Source organism: Silurus aristotelis (genome assembly GCF_946808225.1).
Source record: "Silurus aristotelis genome assembly, chromosome: 3".
NCBI classification, from domain to species: Eukaryota; Metazoa; Chordata; class Actinopteri; order Siluriformes; family Siluridae; genus Silurus; species Silurus aristotelis.
The window spans coordinates 15,189,599-15,214,422 of record NC_139576.1 but is presented as its reverse complement, the minus strand read 5'-3'; the positions used below and the strand labels follow the sequence as shown (position 1 = coordinate 15,214,422).

The window sequence follows — 24,824 nt, the reverse complement described above, 5'->3', positions numbered from 1 at the left end:
TTAAAAAGTACAGCACTGCTTTAATAAATTATTAATTACTGTGGAACCAAATTACCATAAACTAATTAGAATATATCAACTGACCTATTGTGCTTTCGGCATGAATGGCTGAATATGTCGGCTAAGACTTACTGTTCGGATGTACAGAATGTTCTCTAAACAAACCGATGTAGCCAGAAGGGGAGCAGGAACAGTCAATTCTGTATCAGTCATGGTTCGCAACAATAGTTAAAAGCAAAGGAAATGACTGAGCATGCTGTTTCACTGGTTTCCTCGTGATGTGACGACAAAAGCTAGACAAAGATATTAAGGTGGAATCCAACATCACTGTTCATCTACATTAGATTTCTGGTTAATCAAAGCCATTATAAACTAGAAACAAAAGCACATGACAGCAGATAATGCATTCACTGCCTTTGAAACGTTTGATCAGTAGTCTTATCCTTGTCCTTAATTATCTCAGATTCTGTCTTGTTGCATTTGCTCTATTCCTGACCCAGTGTGTTAACTGTGCTCCAGCACTGTGAACCGGCCATCTATCAGATCTTTGTCATCTGACAAAATGTGCAAGTCTCCTGGCAATGTCATCAGTTTCTAAAGGAGACTGTCTCACACCACAGACTGAGAACAATGTTATTTTGGCCAAGGCTCAGTTTTATCTTGCTAAGTCTCAGTCAAAACACTGGGCTCCCACCTGGCAATGAAGATTGATAAAGCTTGCTGGTGCACTTGCAATGGGTCAAAGAGTAAACAGCACAAATCCTTCAAGTAACTAATCAGGAGTCTGTGCAATTAGCAGAACTTTACTTCGGTAGTAGGAACCTTTCTTCTGCCAGTACAATTGGCCTGTCTTTAAGTACTGCTGTCACCTGTTAGTTCAAGTCTCCTCAACTTGCACTGCTCTGAATACATGGTGATGAAATTGGCCTCTGTCTTTATAAGCGCTTGAAGACATTCATTCTAACTGCAGCAATATACACCAATCAGGGATAACATTATGACCACGCATAGGTGAAGTGAATAACACTGAATATCTCTTCATCATGGCATCTGTTAGTGGGTGGGAAATATCAGGCAGCAAGCGAACATTTTATCCTCAATGTTGATGTATTAGAAGCATGAAAAATAGGCAAATGTAAGGATTTGAGCGAGTTTGACATGGAATAAATGGCTGTAGCTTAAACTGCTGAAGAAGTTAATGTTGTTAATGCTTGATGGCTTAAAACTGCTTTGGCAGCAATTGATTGGCCGACAAAACATTAAGCAGCTGGTCAGAATGTTATGCCTGATCAGTGTAAGATAAGAGCTATCTGAAGCTATATACCAAAACCAGAGAGCCATATACAGAAATCCTTCTTTTGAAGGTTGGAGGGATTTGCAATGTTTTCCTTGTGCATTTCTTCTTCACAGGAAGGGCAGACAGAGAGAGAGCAAAGGGCTGACAGAGTCACAACTTGAGAGGGAAAAGGAAAAGAGATCCTCAAATAGCAAGAAAAAAAAAAGATAAAGAAGAATGAAATAGATGGATATGTTCTTCTGGACTGGCAGATGCTACGAGAGTTGCGCACTGCACAGGGGCCATGTCATGGGCATGAAAAGGTTTCAGTGAATTTCTTTCAAAGACTCATCTGGCCATAACAAGAATTGGTGGTAGCTAAGAACAAGGCAAAAAAAAAAAAAAAGAGGTTCCTCAGTGTGAACTCCTCAGTGTGATTCCTCAGTGTGAAATCACTGCAGTCCTCCCTCAAACTGCAGCAGAACAATGACGGTTCCAATTTTTCTCCCACTTTTCTCATCTCAAGCTCTCACCTATAACAGTGACATGCATTAAAGCAGAAATTGTACACAACTGATAAAACTCTGTGCGTTATATATGGCAGGATGAGCCACATCTACACTTGAACTGAATGGAATGCCTGACTACAAAATGAATTCCTTAAACTAGGTCAGAAAGTTCATATTATTATTATTCTTATAATGACCTTGACCAGAGGTTCAGATTGGATCGCTGCCCTCAACCTTTCTGAGAAAGAAGGTTATGGACGGGAGCCCCATTAGCTTGTACCAGTCAAAAGCCTGGTTTAAATTATCGTTTTATTAATTTGACTAATGCTTTTATCCAATTCACAAGTGAGACAGGATGCAGAGGAACAACTGCTAGTGAGGGTCTTTCTCTAGGACCCAACAGTGTGTCAGCAGTCAGAAGTGATCGATAAAGCAAATCCCCCACCACCGAGTCAACACTACTGTTTGTTTTTAATAATATTAAGCTTATATAACTAAACTTTGTTGTGCATAATTTGTGGTATAAAATGTATATTTAGCCACTGCTGATTAGTTCAATACACATCGATTTGTGTGATTGCCTGTTGATGGTTGTGTTTTGTTTCCTAGCTTCACGTTACTACGTTTGACTATAGCCATTGTCTCTGAGCAGATGAGATTGGATATAGAGCGAATAAAACGCATACTTCTCTGTCCATTTTTCTTTAAAAATGCCTTTGCTGTGAACATCTTAAACCAGGTATGTCAACACTTGAGGGTAAATCTATGGAATTCTGTCAAATCTCTCCCCTTTGAATGTGTTAAAAAAAAAAAAAAAAAAAAAAAAAAAAAAAAAAAAAAAGGTTTTCTGCTACAGATGCAAGAATGGTTCAGGTTTAGAAAATTTAAATAGCTGAACTACAGCCAATTCCCCCCCCCCCCCATATATTTTAATCTAATAAAACATAGTCAAAATATTTACCAGGCCATCATACAGTTTGTGCTACATTATTGTGTGTATATTATAGCTATAATACACCATATATTAAGAATCATTGATTGACAAATATAGAGAATTCCAATGAGTTTACAAGCTTTTCCCCTTCTTTGTCAATGATGCTTTAACATTTGTCATTGTACCGCTGTTCCAATGCTCATTAATATTTCCTTCACGCCAGGATAATTACATGGTTTATTTCTGTCAGGTGTTATATGTTCAGTCAGACCTACCCACAGTTCACCCAGGCGATGGTTCCTTGGCCTTTCACTGCATGGGCTACATCAGACAGTAGCTTCAGTTGAACATCTGCAGATGTAGCTGAGGTACAAGGGAATATTGGAGCACAGTTATTTTGCACTATTAAACTATTACAACAGTTCATGTGACACACGATTGTTTGACGTGATTTTACAGAATGGTTTAGTCTGGAATTCTTTCTCCTTTTCTCACTGACAATTTTGTTATTGTTTTATGCAAAGCCTAAAAAATTGACTTTTTTGTACTTTTCTTATCTAGAGCAACTTACAGTCATGTTCTGAAGTTATCATTATAAAGAAAAAAAAACATGTTACCAAGCTAGTAAAACAGACCAAAGTCTGAGAATATCATCAAAACCCCCAAACAGAGTACATGGTGAAGCATGCTTAAACATTCTAGCTTACATTAAACATTTATTTTATGACATAACAACTCTTCCCTCAGAGTGTTAAAGATTTACAGATTGTTCATGACACAATTATATAAATTTTAATATCTTGGGCAAATATGTGCAATAGAAATAATTGTTACATGTGTAATAACTTGTACAATTGTAGTCTTTGACTTTACTGTCATCTGTTTCACTGCAACTCATTTCATTTCACTTAATATGTATTTTTTATTAATATTTTTTTAGATTTTATTTTACTTTAATCATTACCTTTTACTGTGAGAAACTGCAGCACAACAATTTCCCTATGGGATCAATAAAGTATTCTGATATCGCATTTATTAAAGCTTAAACAGAAATATAAAAGAAGCACATCAAATAATCATTACATGGAAAAAGAGCCTGATACTGATAACTGGTGTTTCAGCGCCAATACCGAGGTTGCAAATCTTTAAATCAACAATAGCTGAAGCAGCTGCTTCCTGTTAGTCTAGAAAAAATTTAATACTTTGAGTCTATTATGTGAAATTATTTTTGCTTTTCAATGATTGAATCATTTATGATCAATTCAACATGATATTTTTTGCTTACATGATGCGTGTGTGTCTGTACTTTGCTCACTTGTGATGTTTTTGTCCTTGTTCATGCTTTTTCTATTGTTTTAGCCTTCACCATTATCTATATGGTCTTGAGTGCAGTATAAAGGTTGACTGCATCCAACTTATGTTTAGACTACAGAACTCCCAGGCTGCACACAATAAACCATGTCGCTTATAATAACCTCTGGATTTGTCAGTCAGCTCACATCGGATGATTTTGCAGTATGCCATGATGGTCGTCCAGAACGATTCAAACAATTATGCAAAAAAAATTGATCTTGTGTTGCATTAGTTTAAACAAAAATAAATAAATCTGTGTTTTTGCTAACACATTGCACTCTTGTGACTGGCTCAGCAACTCGGTCATGTCAAGGCTGAAAGAAAACATCCGACAGGTGGAATTAAAAAATGGGTGGAAAAACGTGCATTTATAAAGCAAACCAGGGATTCGGAGAACGAGCAGCCGACACGGCCCTCAATCAAATGCTCTGTTCGATACCTCGGAGTCTTACCCGATAACCTCACATAGCAGAAATGAGGCATGAATTATGAAACCAATATATCTGGAGCGACTAGGTCTTGGGAGACCTTCTTGTGCATGTGAAGTGAGGTTGTTTATGAACCAGGAAACCACACATCATAACAAATGGCATTGTGCATTCCTCCACCAATGAGTACAAATTATAGAGTGCACTGCAAAGGGGGGGTGGGGCGGTGGGTGCATGCAACGAATACTTACAGTAACAGATGAACTCTAATGTATTGAAGAATGCAACAATGCGCATCCTTTGTACATAACGAATCTCCGAAGGGCATTGAGGTCAAGCAGATGAAGTGGATACAACATAAAATGATGTTTAAATGTGTTTAATAGGCACTGCCATGATAACATAAGCTCGAAACTTACCCGACTTAGTGTAAAGAACAAGGACATTGGTTCTGGTCCTGAGCAGCTTTTTGAAATCCTTATGGTCACTGACTCTCTCTATTAACGGGGACACTTTCACTGCCTGCAGTGTGGACACAACCACAACCTGAGAGAGAAACAGAGCAACAGAGAGGAGAGAAAAAAAATCATTGTCATTTTTCACTGTCATAGCAAAGTCTCTGGAGTGCTTCAGGACATCATCTCCAGCTGCGGGCCTGCCAATGTAATTGCGGTACTGAGCTCGAATTATAACCGTGTCAATGTTAGCGAGGAAGACAACAACAAATTCGGATATGATTCAACACAACCTGCAATAGTTAGCAAACTGCTGTAGTATAAGAGAAATAAAACACTGTTAAATTGTGCTTTTATTGTTATATAATAAATTTAGTCATGTTCGGGTCACAGTAACTCCCATTTGTTTTATTTATTTTTCAAGAATCGTACCATAAACAAGCTTCTTCTTCTTCTTCTTTCGGCTTCTCCCATTAGGGGTCGCCACAACGGATCATCCGTCTCCATACCCAACTGACCTCTAGATCTTCCTCCTTCAAAACAACTACCTGCATGTCTTCCCTCACCACATCCATAAACCTCCTTTTTGACCTTCCTCTTTTCCTCCTTCCTGGTGGCTCCATCCTCAGCATTCTCCTACCGATATACCCCATGTCCCTCCTCTGCACATGTCCAAACATCTTAATCCCTCCTGCCTCACCTTGTTTCCAAAACGTTCTACATGCGCTGTCCCTCTAATAAACTCGTTTCTAATCCTAATCGTCGTCACTCCCAATGAAATCCTTAACATCTTCAGCTCTGCTACCTTCAGCTCCACCTCCTGTCTTTTACTTAATGCCACTGTCTCTAAACCATACAACATCGCAGGTCTCACCACAGTCCTATAAACTTGTACCATTAATAAGCATCATGGTTTATTTCACTCCCTTTCCATTTCTTTAAACTTCAACATCATCTATTGATGGTTGTACAAGTTCTTTCCCACTGACACAGTTTGAGCCTTTACCACATGTTCAACAGCACCTGTTAAACCCTGCTTAATGAACGACAGAGTACTCTAGGTCAACTGCTGACTACGGACAACTGTTTATATTAACTGACTGAAAAATAGATTGGAGTCTAAGGATGTGTAAAGGGATGCACAGAGGATGTTCTTTTCCATAATATAAAATCACAGGCAGATTTCATGCCATGAACACCTGACATACTGTCTAAACAAAAGACACATGTGAGAACCAATGGGAACCGGCGTGAGGTTTCCCTAATTAAAAAAAGGATACAGAGTCAGCTTAGAGGAAGTGAAAGTGCGGAGTTATTAGGCAAGAGGTGATACTTTGGGCTCTGTTACTACTATTTTATTAAGCAATGAGGAAAAATTGACATCACTAATGTAAACTAATTATTGCTGCTCTCAATATAAAGAATTTTGGGGTGGAAAAGGATTCAATCAATATCAACAAATTTAACAAAATCTCCTTTTCTCAGGGAAGTCATACATGATACAAGTAAACATTAAAGAGTAATATTCTAATGAAAATATAATGCATTCAAATTCCATTAACAGAAACCATTAAGGCCTGTGTGAAATCATTACACTATGTTCCACTAATGACTACAGAAGTTTAATCACGACAGCTGGGGATTCACAAATGCTAATGCCAAGAAAATCCAGCAGGGATATTTAAGCATGTTATTATCAGAGACAACCAAGCATGTCACCTGCGAGATACAGAGGAGCAATGAATCACGGTTTTGGGGTGTTACAGACGCAGACTCGCTGATGAGTCCTTAGCTTAGTCCTGCCTGGTGACAGATTGAGACAAGTTCCATCTTCTCACTCATTAAAAAGCATGCACATCCTCCCAGCTCGGTGGCGAGAAGGGCTGGGGGCAAATCACCTCCAAATTGGCTGCATTCAACAAACCATTCTCGGATGAGCTCTCTATAGAGTCGTTACATTTAAAAAGAAATGTCATTAGCAAATTTCTGCCACACATGCGGGTGTGCTGGACCTCCTGCGAGGGTTGTTTTACATAAATTACAGACTTCTCAAGCTTAAATTCATACAAGAGTTTCATAGGTGCTACAGATAAACCAACACTGCTAACAAGAAAACCTTAGCAGGCAGAGAAAAAAAAAAAACTAGTGTACATACACTATATGGTCAAAAGTTTGTGGAACCCTGATAAGACTCGTGCTTTTCAAACATCCCATTGCACATTTATTCCCAATTTGCTGTTATAATAACCCCCACTCCTATGGGAGGATGTTCCAGTAGATTTTGGAGTGTCCTTGTGGAAATTTGTGCCACTCCAGCCAAACCAAGGTGCCACTCCTTGAGATCAACCAAATGAGGATGGTTCCCCTTTTGAGTCTGGTTCCTCTTAATGTTTCTTCCTCATAACATCGAAGGGAGTTTTTTCTCTCCACAGTCGCCATTGCTGCTCATTAGGTGTAAATACACATCGCTCACCTTAACTGTTAAATTCTGTAAAGCTGCTTTGAGACTGTGTCTTTTGTAAAAAGCGCTATAGAAATAAACGTCACTTGACTCCTGGGCCCCTGAGCAAGGCCCTTAACCCCATAGCTGCTCAGTTGTATGAATGAGATAAATGTAAGTAGCTCTGGATAAGGGCGTCTGCCAAATGCCGTAAATGTAAATGTTACTGAATAACACGATACTGAACATTGGTATTTAGACTATGACCTCCAAAAAAGGTTTGCACACTTAATACTAACATATAAGGAAACCAACCAATTTGTTAGACCACATAAACATGAAACTCAAAAACATCAACTGAAACATTATGTATGCTGTAGATGGCATACTGAAAGAAAAATGCAACACAAGACTCACTCTATGTCTTTATTGCTGTTAATGCAAACATAATAAGACTTACATTTTGAAAATACGGTTAGTCTATTCCCACTGTACGATCCAGACTGACTTTTATGCATCATGGCACATTGGATTTGAATTCTGGTCTGTTTATGTTGCATTTTTGGTTTTAAGAATGAAAAATAAATAAATTATATATATAGTACAGACCAAAAGTTCTTCACACTGAAGGCATCAAATCTATGAATTAACACATGTGGAATTATATATATAACAAAAAAGTGAACTGAAAATGTCATATTGTAGGTTCTTCAAAGTAGGCATCAAGAGAATGCCAAGAGTGTGCAAAGCAGTAATCTAAGCAAAAGGTGGCTACTTTGAAGAACCTACAATATGACATATTTTCAGTTGTTTCACACTTTTTTGTTATGTATATAATTCCATATATAATTCCACGTGTTAATTCATAGTTTTGATGCCTTCAGTGTGACTACAATTTTCATAGTCATGAAAATAAAGAAAACTCTTTGAATGAGAAGGTGTGTCCAAACTTTTGGTCTGTACTGTATATATGGTCGAAAACTATTATTTTGATAGTAAATAAAAAATATTTAAAATATGCCTCATTTCTCTTTCCATATTATTGTCTCACTCATCTGAGGGATCTATTGCACACTCATCATCCATCAGTGGCTTCATTTAACATTCTGGCTTCCCTCCAAAAGTTAATATGGACAACTACTTGTATTGCAAAAGCTAAAACAGTGTGACAATAAATGGGAGCCAGACACGTGTTCTTTTCCTACAATGTTATATTGTAAGAACACACACAACACACAAAATCTTCAGGGACTTGTTGCAGAACATAACGCCCTGCACTATTTACTACCAGATTGTCTGCAATCTCTGTATATCCTGCTCTAGTTTCATCATATTTTCACAAATCGATCCAGAATGGACAATTCTTTCTAAAAAAACAAAACAAAAACATACACACACACACACACACACACACACACACATATATGTATATACATATACATACATATACATATATATATATACATACATACATTATATATATATATATATATATATATATATATATATATATATATATATATATATATATATATGAATTTTACTTCTTGTTTAGGATTGTTAGATTGAAAATATTGTGCACTTTTTATGCATTGGTCATATGTTATATAGTGAGTTTTGATTAATACACTTTGTCTGATCAAACAAGTAAATAAAATAAATATATAAATAAGACATTTTCTCTTTTTGCGTGTGTGTGTGTGTGTGTGTGTGTGTGTGTGTGCGCGCGCGCTCAGAAACAATAAAAAGCTTTTTTTTTTTTTTTTTATCCATTTTTAGCTTTCAATATTAAATCGGAAAATGCATGAAGGAAGCATAATTCACGTTTTTGCTTTCAACTGGACCAAGTCTTCACGGGCAATTCCATTTTCCATTTTGAGGAGACAGTAATGTAAGTAATGATGGGTGTATAAATAAAAAAATTATAATAATAAATACAAACCGCTCCCCAATTGACGAGACTACAATCTTACCCACTTGATTTTTTCCTGCTCCAAAGAACAAGGCACTTTTATAGTCACCTAGATAAAGTTATTACAATGTAAAAGTAACAGCAACCACAAATAAATGCATCCTATGTCCTCCTCATTCAGTGATGCCCCTTGGCTTTTCTGCCAAATGGATTTTGTGTTTGATCCGACTGCTGCTTCGGCGGGAAAAAAACAGAATCGGCTCGTTTTCAGGTTTCTGCTGTATCTCTGTAGCAAAGGGTCAAAATTCCTAATTACTTTAACTAAACCATAGATATTGACCCAGATTGGTCATAGCATGAGTGCTAGCCAGAGCTGCAGTCCTGCCCCAGGGACACATTATTGATTAAATGATGGGGCAACAGTTTAACTATCAGCAGGTTGGAGTCGTAGAGGATATGACAGCATGGGGTAATTAGAGCAATATCAAGGCCCTGCAGCAGATGAATCTGAAAACAAAAATATACCCAACAGACTCTCGAGTCCCTAAAATGGTATTTCAACTCAACACTTTACCAGAAGTCATTTGCTGCTTGTAGGAAAGAAAACTCTGAACGATGTATAACAAACAGTTCTGTCTAAACACCTCGAATCCTGAAGGCCATTCAGAAAATAACGGCACTCAGACGAATGCCGAGTCACATCAAATTTCTGCGTAGCATCTTTTCTTCAAAAGGTAAGTGGAGACCTGACAGGGAGGGGAAATGGCAGGCCCATTACTGTCTGGTGGTCGTCATGTCTCATACCAGTCACAAAAGCAACCCATTTGCTTTTCACCAAGCAGTCTTGTTTAATGTGAGCAGTATCCTAATGCTGCTGCTGCTATCACAAGACCGTCAGTATTGTAACAATTCACAGAGCAGCACAAAAGGAGAGTTCTGATCACATCCTGTCGATCGATGCAAAGTGAAACAAACAGACTTAATGTGCTGCGTGCTGTGCAACCCTGATCAGTCGCTATTCAGAGAAAAGTATGGATTATGCGGAAAGAAACCGCAGATACAACAGTGCTGGATTTTAAGTCTTTCTGGCCTGTTAGCATTGCTTGAGTAGCTTGAGTAGCATTCTGCTATTGCTGTTCCTGGTGGATCTGACTATGCTTACATTGCTTATGAATGATTTCTCTCCGTCAGACCCCGATAAGCAGCTTTACTGATTCTTAACGAAAACAACAAGCAACCAAGCGTTTCACAGACAAAACAGGATACAAAATGTAGGAGGGAATTTAAAACCAAACTGTGTAAGCTTCTTTTCTTCGAAAGTATTCATCAATATAAAGCTGCTGTCAAATGCAGGAATGTATATGTGCGACTAACGTTGCAGTGGGAAAGCCGTAGCTCATAGTTATCCCTGTACAGACTGTGAGAAGCAAAAACACATTCACATCTACTTACTGTTTAAATAGAATGTATATTAAAAAAAAGCTTCTAGTCAATAGCTAGACTCAACAAATCTAATCTAAATAACATAATGCAAGCCAGATTTGCTGATCAGGTTAATTATAAATGGGTCAGGCTGGTTGGATTCATACGCTTGAGAAAAAATTTAATAAAAAATTAACCAAAAAAAAATCTCACTAACTTGTTGCCCTTCGAACAACAATTTAATCCGAATCACGAATAGTGTGAACAGATCGCTAGCTGGGATCGATTAGAAGATTTATGCAAACCTTTTTAATGATGCTATAAGACCTATACATTAAAAAAAATATATAACAGAGCACAAGCAGATCTTAAAGTTTAATTAAAAAAAATACTACATACTATACTGTACCTTACATACCATAGTGGAATTAGGGTTGCAAAATTCCAGGAATTTTCAAGACTGGAAACTTTCCATGAGAATAAACAGAAATATATAAGAATTAACAAGAATTGCTTGAAATAAACTGGGAATTTACAAAATAGCAGGTTAGCATATAACAGAGAACTTTAATGTAGTTTAAGAAAAAAAATCATGCACGATAATCTTTAAAACAACCAGATTTAATGCAATTTTTCTTTAATTTCTACCCTGTACCTTCATCAATCACCTGCACACTGCACCTTTAGTGCTACTGAGGCCACACCCCCTACACGCACTGTGCATTCGTCTGGAACACAACACACATCATTTCTTTAATCCTGCACACAAAATAATGTCAGAAAATCTCCATCTTGGCGAGTACTCACGTAAATTACATAAATATCACACACATTTATGTTTAAAACGTCCTTGTGCTGTGTGTAAGCTATTGCGCAACAACATTATACTAACAATTAAATATGTCATATAATCTTTAAAAAGATCTATATTTTTGCATGCATGCATGGCAGCACATCCCCAAATTTCTAATTAATTAAGACATTTCTGGTGTTTGCAACAAATTCCCCCAATGAACTTTCCATGAAAGGTTTCTGGAAATTGAATGGAAACGTCCCCCCACCCGATTTATCCAGAGAAACAGAAGGGGAGAAAAACGATCTGTTGTAACACTTCTGCTTAATCAGCCATTGAAAGCTGTGATCCCAGGTGTGCCCTCAACCTCCTACATGACAAAGCTGCTTACTGGATGCCAACCCATTTTGAGCATCAAGGGATGCCCTGATTCAGCACAAACTCTGACTCGTTGTCAAACGCCCCTCTATTTCTTCTGATTAATGAGCCAAACAAACTTGGTCGGGGAAGGTTTTTGGCTCCGTCTCCAATTTCAAACTGGAGATAAATTATAAGCACTATTGGAGAATGAGCCAGGTTTTACATGAGACAAAAAAAAAAAAACAGTGCTGACGCGAAGAGCAGTGATCGGGGTCTTTGAAAGCAAGTGGTGCATGCACACACTTTACCTGTAATGGTGGTGGTGATAATAAGGGCTCAATGAGATCAAGAGATGTGACTTTCAGGAGCAATGGAAGCAAATACAGGAACTCTAAGGTACACAAAGCAGCTCCTCCTTGAGCACACTCTTCCTCCTCCTTCTCCTCAAAGAGAGCACCTTTGTTTGCTTTAACAAAACAGGATGAAAGATAGGAAATAGCCTAGGAGACAGGAGAATACTGACATGACAGGGCTTATTATATGTTATTAATAATGCTGTAGTAATTGCTCATTAGATATAGAATGTGTAGGTGTTATGAAGTGTAGTATAGCAGGATTCAGTCTGAAAGGTCACGGTGTCTGGATACTTTGACAAAGTCAATGCAAAGGTATGAGTCATGAAATAATGTAATAAATGAAAGGAGTGTCACAGTCACGTGACCGCGTCCCTGTGGTCAGTATTGCGACTTTGCTTGAGACTGAGTTAAATCAACAGGCTTCTGTTCTCGGCTCTGCGTGGAGGAAATCAGGCGCTCACGCCGTCAATCGCAGCGTTTTTGCGGCTGCAACCCAGTAAGCCGCAGTGATTTCCTCCGTTTTCACGACGTAACACCGGTATCGCGTTTCTTCTGCAATCACGCGATCAACGGATCTAGCAATACACATTAATCACACAGGGACTGTGGGGTAGATTCAGTGATCCAAACTGATGGTAGGTCTCAAGTTCAGCCTCTAATACTCTCTCCACCTTTCAACTTCGAGCTGCAGCCTCAACCAGCAAACCTCCCATATCTTCTCTACCACGGGCCACATGAAACATCACCTGATACATCATACGAAAATAAATCATAATAAAAAAAACCTTCTCAACACGACACAGGGCTTCCTATTACTCACCGCACATAAGAATATATACATTTCAAGCTCGCTCCTGCGTCTCCGGTTTCGGATCCAAGAAGCCATGATGCCGCTGCCACGTCTGGCTGCGCATGCGCGTTGCGCTTTCCTCGAAGCCTTCGGGGAGAGCGCGGAGCATGCGCGGAAATGTAGTTTCTTAGCGACTACAGGTGGAAAAGATTTTCTTTAAATCCTTACATTTGCTTGATGAGTATAAGGATATCTGCCAGTTTTGACTTGTATGAGGGCATGAACCCTATTTTGTTTAAACATATATTTTCAAAGTGATTTGAATATAAATCTTAGATTTTGATGCCAAAATGCTAAAATATTCTTACGTTTTTTCCGTATTGCTAAATACAAGATCAGGCCTAGGGTTAGAACAATACTCAATCTAGATTTATTGGATCTAAAATACTACATTAGCCTAGATCAGTCACGGTTTTTACAATGAACACTGACTGGCACGTGAGTCAAGTTGTGTGTGTGTGTGTGTGTGTGTGTGTGTGCGCGTGCGCGTGCGTGCGTGCCTGTAAATGAGATTAATTTAGTCCCAAATTCATTACCAGTGTAAGTAACCTGTGTAAGTAGCACACCTTGAGCTCGTGCACCCCAAACAGTTAATCAATTGCCATGGAAACTCATAGATTTATTGGAGCAAACTATTACACGTGCGTAGGGGGGGATGATCTCACCAAACAGTTTATACCGACTCAAACGTTTCCAATATCTGACAACCGACCCGTTCAGATTAACGCTGTCCGTTGTGTCGAAAGCGTAGATCGTGTTGTCATTGGGTTTCCGACGATAAATTTGCGACGCGATGTCGCGCGCGCTCGGCTGTTCCCCCTTTCGGTTCGAATTTGAACTGCTCTTATAGTAGCCTGAGCTCGCGAGCCCATCCGGCACAGTGGAGCAGGTACAGTGGGTGCGAGTCGCTCGCGGTTATAAGGGATAACACGCACCAGCGCGGTCTACAGCACGGACACCATTTATACTGAGACTTTTTACACCTTACCGAAGCAAAGAAAGAGGTAATGCACGAAATTATTTCATTATTTTAGTGTCTGGAAAAGGTTTGTGGAACTTCTCCAGGGTTTAGAGTTCTGCCAAAGTGAATGTGACTAATAATAATAATAATAATAATAATAATAATAATAATAATAATTATAATAATAATAGGTATGCATTCTCCATCTAGAGCACGACTAAATAAAAAAAGCATTAAAGTATTAGTAATTCTATTAATCTAAAAAACCTTCTGGACTTTCTCTCTGGCATGGTTTACGGCTGTATGCTGTTGTTGCGTGTAAAAACAGTGCCATCAGTGATTAAAGTTTCCTCCACGTTTTCCTCTTCAAGTGTGCTGCAGTTTCCTTCCCTTTTACGTTACAAACCTGTGTTTACTCCTCATTCTCTTCCACAGCTAAAGTAATTAGTCTTCTTCAACAATTGCTAGAAAGGAGCAGGCGAATGCAGACAGCGTTTCTTTTATCCCACTACAGATTGTCTTGCCACTCACGTTTCTTCCTCTGATCACAGGAGTCGTTTATTGTTATTTTTTTGTTTTTGTTTTGCTCACGTTTTTAAAATGCTGCCCCTCATTGTAAGGCATTTGCCATTTCTTTTGTTTCCTTCGAGGGAATTCTGCTGCTTTTCTCACCTTGATGAGTTTCCAGTCATTAGGAAAAGAAACGAGGTTTCCACAGAAATTAGCTGGACAGCCATCAGAAGCGGATTCTGTTGTTGTGAAACAGTAGGTCTTATTGGCTATTCGGTTTACTGCAGTCTAGCAGGATCCCCTACTCGTATAACACATTTTTATGCTTTTGTACTATTAATAATGAAAATGCAGTGGGGTTTCTACAATACAACTCGACATGAGATGAGATGCTGAAACCCCACAATGATTCACAGACAGAGAGACAAGGAGATGAGAAGATATCAGTGACTGGACATGCGGTAGATACTGAGCAGTCTGAGCAAAGCAGACACTTCTGACACAGACAGACAGACAGACAGACAGACAGACAGACAGATCGATCAGGAGAAAGAAAAGGACATAAAAAATGCCCTCACATGGTTCAAATGATCCTTGTATTGGAGGAAAAAAACCTTTTCTGAGCAACATTTTCTTGATAGGTCTCAGATTTTCTTATCACATTTTTTTAATTATTTTATAACAGTTGGCATTGTCGTTTCTTCTTTCTTCCTCATGCATGTGTTCTGTCATTGATTGCATTTCGAAGTTCTAATTCTTCCTGCAGGAAAAAAAACTGAAAAAAGGCTGCACGGGCTTTCTTTCTAAGCCAAACGGCATACTATTCATATAACGTGAAGACTGAGATCAACTGAATGTTTGTTTGTATTTGTAAATAATATTGAAAACAACTGACCTAGGCCGTGTATCATGTTGTTTTTTGTTTGTTTGTTTTTTAAATAACTTTCCTAATATTGCAATCCTTGTGATCAGCTGTATTCTGGATTAGAAATATTGAAAAAATCCATTATTGTTAGCTTGATATCACAATCATTATCGTTCTATATTGACAAGAAATTAATAGAAAGCGTGAATCCGTTTATGTGATGGAATGATATATTTTTTTCTCTCGAATGATTCTGCTCACCACGTGAAGTTGGAAACTATCTGGATGTTTCTAGTGCAGCTTGGACGAATCCAAAGCCACCAGAATGACTTCAGAGCAGATAGTCAGGACAGATAGGATATTGAGGAACAGCAGGGGGCACTGTTGAGTGTTTATATTGACCTGTGTACGTGTTGAAGACTGGAAGTGACGAGCGTGCAGGTCAGCGAGGAGCACAAGGGTTCTCATTGTGTGCAAACCCTATAAACATATCTCAGGAGGTGAAGGTGCCGCACTTTAAATACAGAGACCCATCTAGTCAGCATGGCTCTCAGAATGATTTCTTTTTAGAACATGCATGCGTGGAAAGATCATTGCATACCTTAATTATTTTGCATAGGTAGAGAGAAACCCTTGGTTCAAAATAATGCTTCTTTCCCCCCACACGTGTCTTTCATTTAAGTGTAAATGAGACATTAAAATCTGTTGATTACATACAAATTATTGTGCTAATTTACACTTCACATGTTTCTATCAATATTCATGCAGTCTCATTCACTGCACAACTTAATGAATGGTGTGGTTACTGATTGATTCATCGCTGTGTTCCACTTACAATGCTTCTACGCCTTTCAGCATTTGTTTGGAAACTAGCGTGTGTCGTATACTCTATTTTTTTTTTATTTAAATTTTTTTTTATTCAGCGCATTGCTTTATTATTAACGAAATGACAATAATAGCCGTTAGGGAAGTTGCATCTGTTTTTGGATGCGCACACATTTATGTACAGCCTTCAAACAAATGTGTTCGACCAAACTATTGGTATTCATATAGTCCATATGAATGTGCTAGTTGATTTAGGCATGTCCTTGGATGCACAGATCTCTTTTTTTAGATGTAAAGCAGGGTTTTTTTTCCATAATGAACTTATGACAGCTTTGCTAAGGTTGAAGAACACAAGCCCACTCAGGACAGCTATAGCAGTCCAGATGCATCCACAGAAACCAAAAGTCTCACTTAATATCACCCTAAATGAATCCCACTCAATAATACAAACTAGTGAAGTAAAGAGTCCATGACCATCATCAACGTCTCAAAGGTGCATATTTAAAACGTGCCATATGAATTATTTCTGACGTTCAGACATCAGTCATGTGAAGACAACAGGAATAAAAGTTTAATGGAGAGGAACTTGAGCTGACTGACACTAACCCTAGACTCAGCTAACTTTTGAAGAAGACCAGCTCAGTGACATGGTGCAATCAGTCTTGTATAGCCAGAAAGGCAGCTTTCTTTCCTTCTTCAAGAAGAAAGACAAAAAGTGAGAGTTGGTCACTATATATAATAAACCTCTAATATACCATGATTTTCAAAAGGCTTGGCATCACATGACTTTGAATCGTTCCTCACAATATTAGTATTCGCCTCTGGCATTTGGTGAACATTGCCTTATGCAATTGAGTGATGTTATAAAATCACAGTTTCCCCCCACCCCACCCACCCTCCCACACACACACACACACACACACACACACACACACACACACACACACACACACACACACGCGCACGCGCACGCTGCTTTTTTAATATCACCACTCATTTTCTTTGTATCGTGGTTATGGGACGTTTTTTTCCTCACATGATTAAAAGCTGCATGTGTTCAAATGCGGTCTAATAACCATGTTGCCATTTATAGTGGATTTGATTGTTAGTAAATCACCTTTAGCAGGCTTTAGCACAGTCTTGTGGTGTTGTCTGTGCACTTATTTAGATTAGGATGCTTACAAAAATCAACCCTTACTGTTCTAATAAACACAAACTGACAAACATGTCACAAGCTGTTATCAGCAAGTGTATTTGGTGTTCAGCCATTCAGTCCCAGTGAGGTTATAATTTACTGGTTGTTTGTTTCATTCCAACCTGTGATAAAATAAGACAAAACCCCCCCCAAAAAAACACTGGCCAGCTTGAGCATGTTTGCTGTATTTTGCAGAATTCTTTACCTTTTGGCTTGATGTCTCTCTGACTGGTGCCCTTTGCACTTATTACCCTAAAGTCATCAATCACCATAAAGAGGTCAGGAATAAATAAAGGATTGAGTTTTTGTTTTTAAAGTACAAACCAAATGCTATTAGAATGGTTCTTTGTGTGTGTGTTTGTGTGTGTGTGTGTGACCAAAGATATGACATTTCTCAGGAAATGAAAAAAAAAAAAACCCGAAGTCGAGTCATCTTTGATTTATTTTCTCTTGAAAGATTTTATAAAGGCCATCATTCACAATAACAAACTAATGAGGAGGTCTGCAGGGAGATTTACAGGGTTTTGAAAACTTTGGAAAGAGTTCAATTCGAGCACCGCCATGCTCCACTAAAGATGCTGACATTTGTGTTGTTTCTTCAGCATACAGCAAATCATGACATTTTCTTCACCTTACTTAGGGAACGGTGTTAGCAGTGAATTCCTGTGATAATAGAAGCTCCGCAGCTCCAGGGTTGTCCTCCAGTTTTTTTTCTGGGGGGGGGGGGGGGGATTTAATGAATCTCTATCATTATTCTGTCTTCCATCAATGCTAGAAAAGATGGAAGAGCTGCGCCTTTGGCTGATTTTCAAGCGAATTGAATGCCACGCTGTCTTTTGTTTGGCTTTGTTCTGCAGCTGGGAATGGAGTGGCGGTGTGGGGGGAATTGAATGTTTGCCAAACAGTTGAGGGCTTTGATTTGGAAAAACTCTAGCTGTACACTAAAAATAACAAGATAGGAGGAAATCAAATTATTGTCTGGGTCTATTCAGCCTCGTTGAGCCAAGGCTGCATATTGTTTACGAGCGCGCGGCTGTGTGTAGCACAGATAGGCAACTTGTGCTCTCCTCAGGCACTGAAATGTGAGCCATGATATTACTGAGATGATCGCTGTTTACAGCCTTAATAACACTTTATTATTGTTGCATCTGAAGAGGCTTCATTTGTCTTGAGTGTCATCAGATTCATGTGTTTTTTATTTTTTTTTTTTTATTTTTTTTTTTATATTCAACCAGTAAAAAATACAAATAATTAAAGCCTAAAATTTCATTTGAAGCAAAATTGTCAGTAATGCAATCATTGCCATGGATGGATACAAATCTATATGTGCACATGGTGGGTAAATAAAGCAGTATAAAGCGCACATTTGGGTATTTCCACTGTTTTATACAGTACATGCTTGCAAAAATTGTGTAGATAAAAAAAATGTTTGCATGTTTGATACAATGTATTTATTTGCCATTATTAAACTGTTCTTTTTCATGAAATTAAAATGAAACGTTTACCCACAGATCATGGCTAACAAGGAAAGCGAAATGTGTGCAAATTCTGTATTGAGCCATTGCACCTTTTTAAAGTACCCTTATGTTGGCTTCTTTTCCCATGAGAGAAGTTAAAGTGTAATTTGCATAATGAGTTGAAATCGTTACAAGCACTTGATGCATAAGGATCAGAAACTAATTATCAGTATATTGTTTTGGTAAATGATTCTCAATTCTTCTTGACCTATTTCGTTTAAATGTTTTTGCCTAGAGGCTACAAAAAAAAAAATTTTCATGCTATGCATTATACATCTTTCTGTTATTTAATCTGTTTAATGAAACGGATTATACAGCTATTTAAAAGTATAATAACACAGAAATAAACCTGTTTAAGCCGATTTATATAAAACATTTGATCCAGAATATGTTCCTGAATTAAAAAGAAGAGCGTGTGGGTTCTCTGTTTCCATTTGAGTCATTTTAGAAAGTGTGATCTGTTTTTGGTTTTGTAAAGCCGGATTCATGCGCTGCTTTCAAAAAGGAAGGATGACGTGATGGCATGCATCTTTTCCTCAATATTGTTTTTGCTTCAGTGCAAGGAGGATTCAATAAGGAGATGGGAAAAGGGGTAGAGACCAAAATACTCCCACAGTCGATTTAGCCATTGTGGGGGAGGGACACTATTCCCATTGATGGTGTTGATGGTGAAGCCCCCAAAAGCTAGAGAAAGGGGAGCCATTCAGTGCACTGGGCTCTACGATGGGAGATGGGTGTTCCAGCTTTTGTGGCACATGGTGGGAACATTGTCCTTATTCCAGTGATTTAATACTGCCAGGTTTAAGCAGCTTTACTATGCTAGAAGAGACTTGAGGGTTAACCCCCCCCCCCCCCCCACCCCCAAAGCATTACTACAAGGTAGGAAGTAAGCATCCTAAGAAAATCATTTATCCCATGGGTAGTTATTGACATAGTCCATTATTGTTGCTTTCTGAAACACTCGATATCTCATTAGGAATGGATCTTTCCACAGCAGAAAAATAATGCTGAAGGGAAAGAAATGGACAATAACAGATGCAGATTGTTAATCTTGTTATCTTTATATTCAGATATTGTTTACATCATTACGAAACCGGGTTGTGTTATGACACCAACCACATCTTTAGAAAGAAAAAGGACACAGTTTAAGGGCTAACTGTGAACAGCACAGCTATGATTTACACTGAAGTGAAATGTAATAAGTGAGTGTTATTAATGCAGCAGTGAGAGGACGAGTTCTATTGTCATGTGTATCCTTTAAAATTCTTTAATGAGTAGAAGTCACATCATGAATGCCAACAATGTGGAACAAAGGGAACAAAAGGACATACATTTTCATTGTCAAATTGTTAATTACGGTAATAAAATGGCTCTATAATAGCACCTGGTAGGAATGATTGCATCTCTTCCTTGGATCAATGTGTGAAATGTAGACTGGACACTTCATCAAATGTCGGGATCTCCAAATGAGATCATGTCTTGTGTTCAGATAAGTGCAAATGTGTATCACGTTAGAGCAAACGCCAAGACACCGGTGAGCACCAGTTGGCGATTAAACAAAATAATGTTCTTATTCCTGGTCATTTCAGAGAACTTGCATCATTAGAATGTGCGGAACATCTTTCCTTTATTATTTTCCTATTTGTTTGATTTATCACAAAACCAACCTTTTGGTAACATTACAGTTGGATGTTCAATTGTGGAATTTCTCTCTCTCTCTCTCTCTCTCTCTCTCTCTCTCTCTCTCTCTCTCTCTCTCTCTCTCTCTCTCTCTCTCTCTCTCCTCTCTCTCTCTCTCTCTCTCTCTCTCTCTCTCTCTCTCTCTCTCTGGAGAACAACATTTCCAAAAACTGGGATGAGCTCTTCCGCAGCTGTGCAGAGCATGTCTCATACCCTACGATGCCCAATAAACAACTTAAGTAATTTATGACTTCTCAGATTTACAGATGTGTTATTAGAATTTAATAACTTAGTAATATTACACATCAATGTTTGTAATAGTCGATATGTACCAGATAAAAAAACAACACACAAGCGCCTGTAACCCTCAGTAATAAATGATTTTACTGTATCTGATTGCAGACCTGCTGCAGTGTACCCAAGCTTACTCTATATCATGAATAACAAATATCCTACAGAATGAAACAGCTGTATAATTTTATATCGGTAGATCAAATATAAGATCTGGTGGAAGGGAAAAGCGATGTTCCTCTGTAATCCGAAGGCTGAATATAGGTTTTTTGAGTACATGTTTTAGTCCACTAACTATAGCTAACTGTGCCTGTAAACAAGTTTGGCACAAAGCAGTAGCACACTATGGAACCTCAACCATCATCAGAGTGCAATCAGACTGAGGTCAGACAAAACAAAGCGCTGTATGCATCACTCACACGTGCACAAGTTTGTAGTACAACAATAAGAAGACATTTACCCATAGTTACCCCCTCTATTACATTATTATGAGTTCTCTAGCTCAATAATATCTCCACTCTACATTACAAGCTGTACAAAGATAATCATCATCTACAATTTCCTAGCTTCCAAACACATTTGAGAACAAATAAACGTCTTTCTTGTTCTGTAAACTTTTTATTTTAGTTTAGTACTATTTTTTAACTCTTTGCTCTTGTTTGGTTTATTTACCCTCTAAGGCGTTCTCACCGTCACTGTAAAGCCTTTACGTGTACATGCAACTGCTCTGCAAATTTTGATGGACAGAATTGGATTGTTAGGGTGACTCACATTTTTAATGCTGTCATATTAAAAAGTACTTTTTTTTTTGGGTAAAAGAAATATAATCCTACACGCTGCTGCTTTCATTATGAGAGATTAATGAGGCAAGTTAATGCTTCCTTTTTAATACCCCTTCTTTTATTCTGTGGCAGCATGCAGGAGCACTGATATTGATTTTTGATGGAAATTTGAAAGGCACCAAATAATCCAAACTCCTACTGAAAAACTGCAGGGCAATGGTTTCTTTATAAAAATGCCAGATCATGTAAACTCCTCTGCTGTGAAATGAGATATTAATAGCACTTTGCATAGAGCCATGTTGAATACAGCAAGCTGACTACAGGCAAAATCCCAGTGTTGTCAGTGGGAGGGTGAATCGGCTAGAGTCACTTTCCAGGTGCATTCACGCTGAGATTTAACCATTGTCTTCTCTTCTCCGCATAAATTGAGCCTTCCTCTCAGTGCCTCGCTTCTCTGTTCCTTTTGCAATTTGCATGCTCTGAGAATTTAAATTTGTCTCCCAGGTGGATGGAAAAGGTCAAGCCAAGTCTGGCTTAATTTTAATTTTGCATCACCATGGTCACTCTAATATGATCGAAAAGCTGTGAGCAGATGATTAGGCTGTCATGATTTGTGATATCTGGCTTAAGCTTTATTTTCTGATGAAGTAGTTTATGCTTCAGCAACATTAAGTCTTTTTGTCCTTTGTGAAGATTGTGTATTGATGATGATCATTCTTTAATTTCTTCTTCAGCATTTTAACACAGCCCTGTTTTCCCCATGTTTAGTACCCTGATTGGTCCTTTCCTCTGGCCTTGTTAACGTGATTGGCATCGGTTTCTATAGTGATAAGTAGGTCTTTGGAGGGCCACAAAGATCTGTCTCAAATGCAGACCCAGACAGACCTCTGTGTGACAGTGATTAATACCCATTTCCAAATGGCGCACTAAATACAGGTTAGCACCTCGTGAACTATAATGCAGATCTCATCCTGTGCTCGGGAAATATTTTGCAAATGAATGCTCTGTAAAGTGTTACATGGGAGTCCATTAGATGCTTATTTATACTGAAAACTATTATGGAAGGTAGATTTGAATTGATCTAAACGGTCTTGTTGCGAGACTTTATTATTTGACAATTGGCAATGATTGTGCTTTGAAAAGAGCTGTTTGTGCTGTTATTTTTGTGTAGTATTCAATTATTTAGAAAACCAGAAAACATATTTTGTATGCATTGTATGGTTCATGTGAAACGTCTGCTTTTCTAGGTTTTCGACTCAGCAGGAGCTGTTAGGTGTGATTTTGTCACGCAGTAAGACTTTTGCAAGGTGAACCAGTGCATCTGCTTGACAATGATAAGGATTGGCCTTATTCTGGTCTTTTTCAGTCAGTATATACAATTTTGCTGAAGGTGGTATGTTTTCTTTTGCAATGACTTAATTTAATTTCACATAATGAGAATTTTAAACTAGACTAGATCTATGTAAAAAGGTGACTTTGCCCTTGGCTTACTTATAAGCTACCTGAAGCTTTATACCATCTTGGCTTTCTGTTTGCTCCCAACTCAGTTGTATACACCATGCTCTGAGGCTAAGCTGTATGTGTTACATTGTCAGGTATTGGGTTTGGATAGGAAAACTTACAAGCCTGAACTTGTGCCAGATCTTTAAGATTCAGATAATGTGATTCCTCAATACATTGGTAAGATGATCTCCATGATCCAGTTGGAGATTGTGTCTGAGGAAAGGCAGCTCTTCATAACATAAAGGAAACACACTAGTGCTCTTGTGTAAATCAGCAATGTTAATATATACGTATCATATATATATATATATATATATATATATATATATATATATATATATATATATATATATATATATATATATATATATATATATATATATATATATATATATATATATACATACATTTAGGTCTCCCTTACTCACAGTGGAGTGCTATGCCTTGGACAAGGGCCCCATTGAGAGCTTCCCAAAAGGGGCGTGTTTAAAGATTTCAAGGTTCTGAAGGGGGATGGAGGAAAGAGTGACCTGTAGCCAACAAACACTGAAGAAGAAATGCCTCCATAGGGAGGTCTAGAAAGGCCCTCTGACTCCATCCTAAACTCAGTGTCTAAGAGGGAAGGCAAAACACTTTATTAATGAATTGATAACACAAAGCTCTGTTTTTGAATAACTAATTCACCCTTTGAAGTGCCAGGATTCAAATACTTAAATTGCTATTTGGCTTTTTAGCATGCATCAGGTTCAGAAGAAATCTGTGAGAGAATATAAAAAAGAAAAGGCAGCAAAATTGTGAAGCAGAGAGCAGCGGTATCGTGGTGTACAAGGTGTGCTGTGCCGATGTGGGCTTCTAAAAAAAAAAGTGCCATGAGTAGGTTTTTTTTAACGGTCATACGGGTGGGAACAGGAGAACAAATATGAGGCTCAGGGACAAAAAAAGAAATAATATATTTCCAGCAACTTTTAGTACCATCACATAACACATTAAAACAGCAACTGACACAAATTGGATACAGGCTGCTGGATAAGTCTCACAAATACTCACAAATGCTGCATGTGCATCTCAGCTCTCATGCTTTTCAATTCAGTAATCATTTGCAGATGATGTGCTCATTTCGCTATTTGAAAGTGTACCTGCATTAAAAATCTTTTACTATATAAAAGCTTGTTGCAGGATCCAAAAGCTTTCCAAAATCATCATTAAAGTCTTTGTGTGTTTCTCACACAATGGCATCTTTATTAAAATGTCCACAAAAAGCATGTAAATTCTTTTTGCAAGCATGTCGATTGCATTTAATTATTTATTTATAACAAATATTATTTTAGGAAACATGTGAACGCAAAACAAGACATTTTCTGCTAATTGTAGGCAACTTTATAAAGGCCAATTTCATCCCACTGCAGTATCTCCTTCTTTCAGTGTCTTTTACAGCAGCCATCATTCCGTTATTGCCTTAAATGTTTACGAAGCTTGTTTGGATTTAAGAGCATCTTTTCCGCAAGGCACAATTAATCCAGACAACCGAAATCCCATTAGAAACACCTTTGGTGTGAATTGACTTGATGTCTTATTGATCACACAAGAGTTTTTTTTCTCTCTCTTTT

General features: G+C 38.0%; 2 protein-coding genes across 7 annotated transcripts in view; one reads left to right on the top strand and one right to left on the bottom strand.

Annotated features, from left to right (window-relative positions):
- Positions 1–13,897, bottom strand: part of pdia5 (protein disulfide isomerase family A, member 5) — a 46,936-nt gene extending 33,039 nt beyond the window's left edge. Inside the window, exons 1-4 of the mRNA XM_083535881.1 lie at positions 13,754–13,897; positions 13,059–13,222; positions 4,920–5,046; positions 2,995–3,082 (exon numbers count right to left, since the gene is read on the bottom strand). Of these exons, the coding sequence (XP_083392007.1) occupies positions 2,995–3,082; positions 4,920–5,046; positions 13,059–13,124 (281 nt within the window). The 5' untranslated portion in view covers positions 13,125–13,222; positions 13,754–13,897. The remainder of the gene's footprint in view (positions 1–2,994; positions 3,083–4,919; positions 5,047–13,058; positions 13,223–13,753) is intronic.
- A 61-nt stretch (positions 13,898–13,958) lies between these two features.
- The window catches only part of sema5ba (sema domain, seven thrombospondin repeats (type 1 and type 1-like), transmembrane domain (TM) and short cytoplasmic domain, (semaphorin) 5Ba), a 96,400-nt gene continuing 85,534 nt past the window's right edge, over positions 13,959–24,824 (top strand). For 3 of the 6 annotated variants that reach the window (XM_083535843.1, XM_083535845.1, XM_083535842.1), the window contains exon 1: positions 13,963–14,092. The gene's annotated coding sequence lies outside the window, so the exon portion shown is untranslated. Of the gene's footprint in view, positions 14,093–24,824 lie in introns of all 6 variants that reach the window. The other 3 variants (XM_083535846.1, XM_083535844.1, XM_083535841.1) reach the window with 2 other exon arrangements.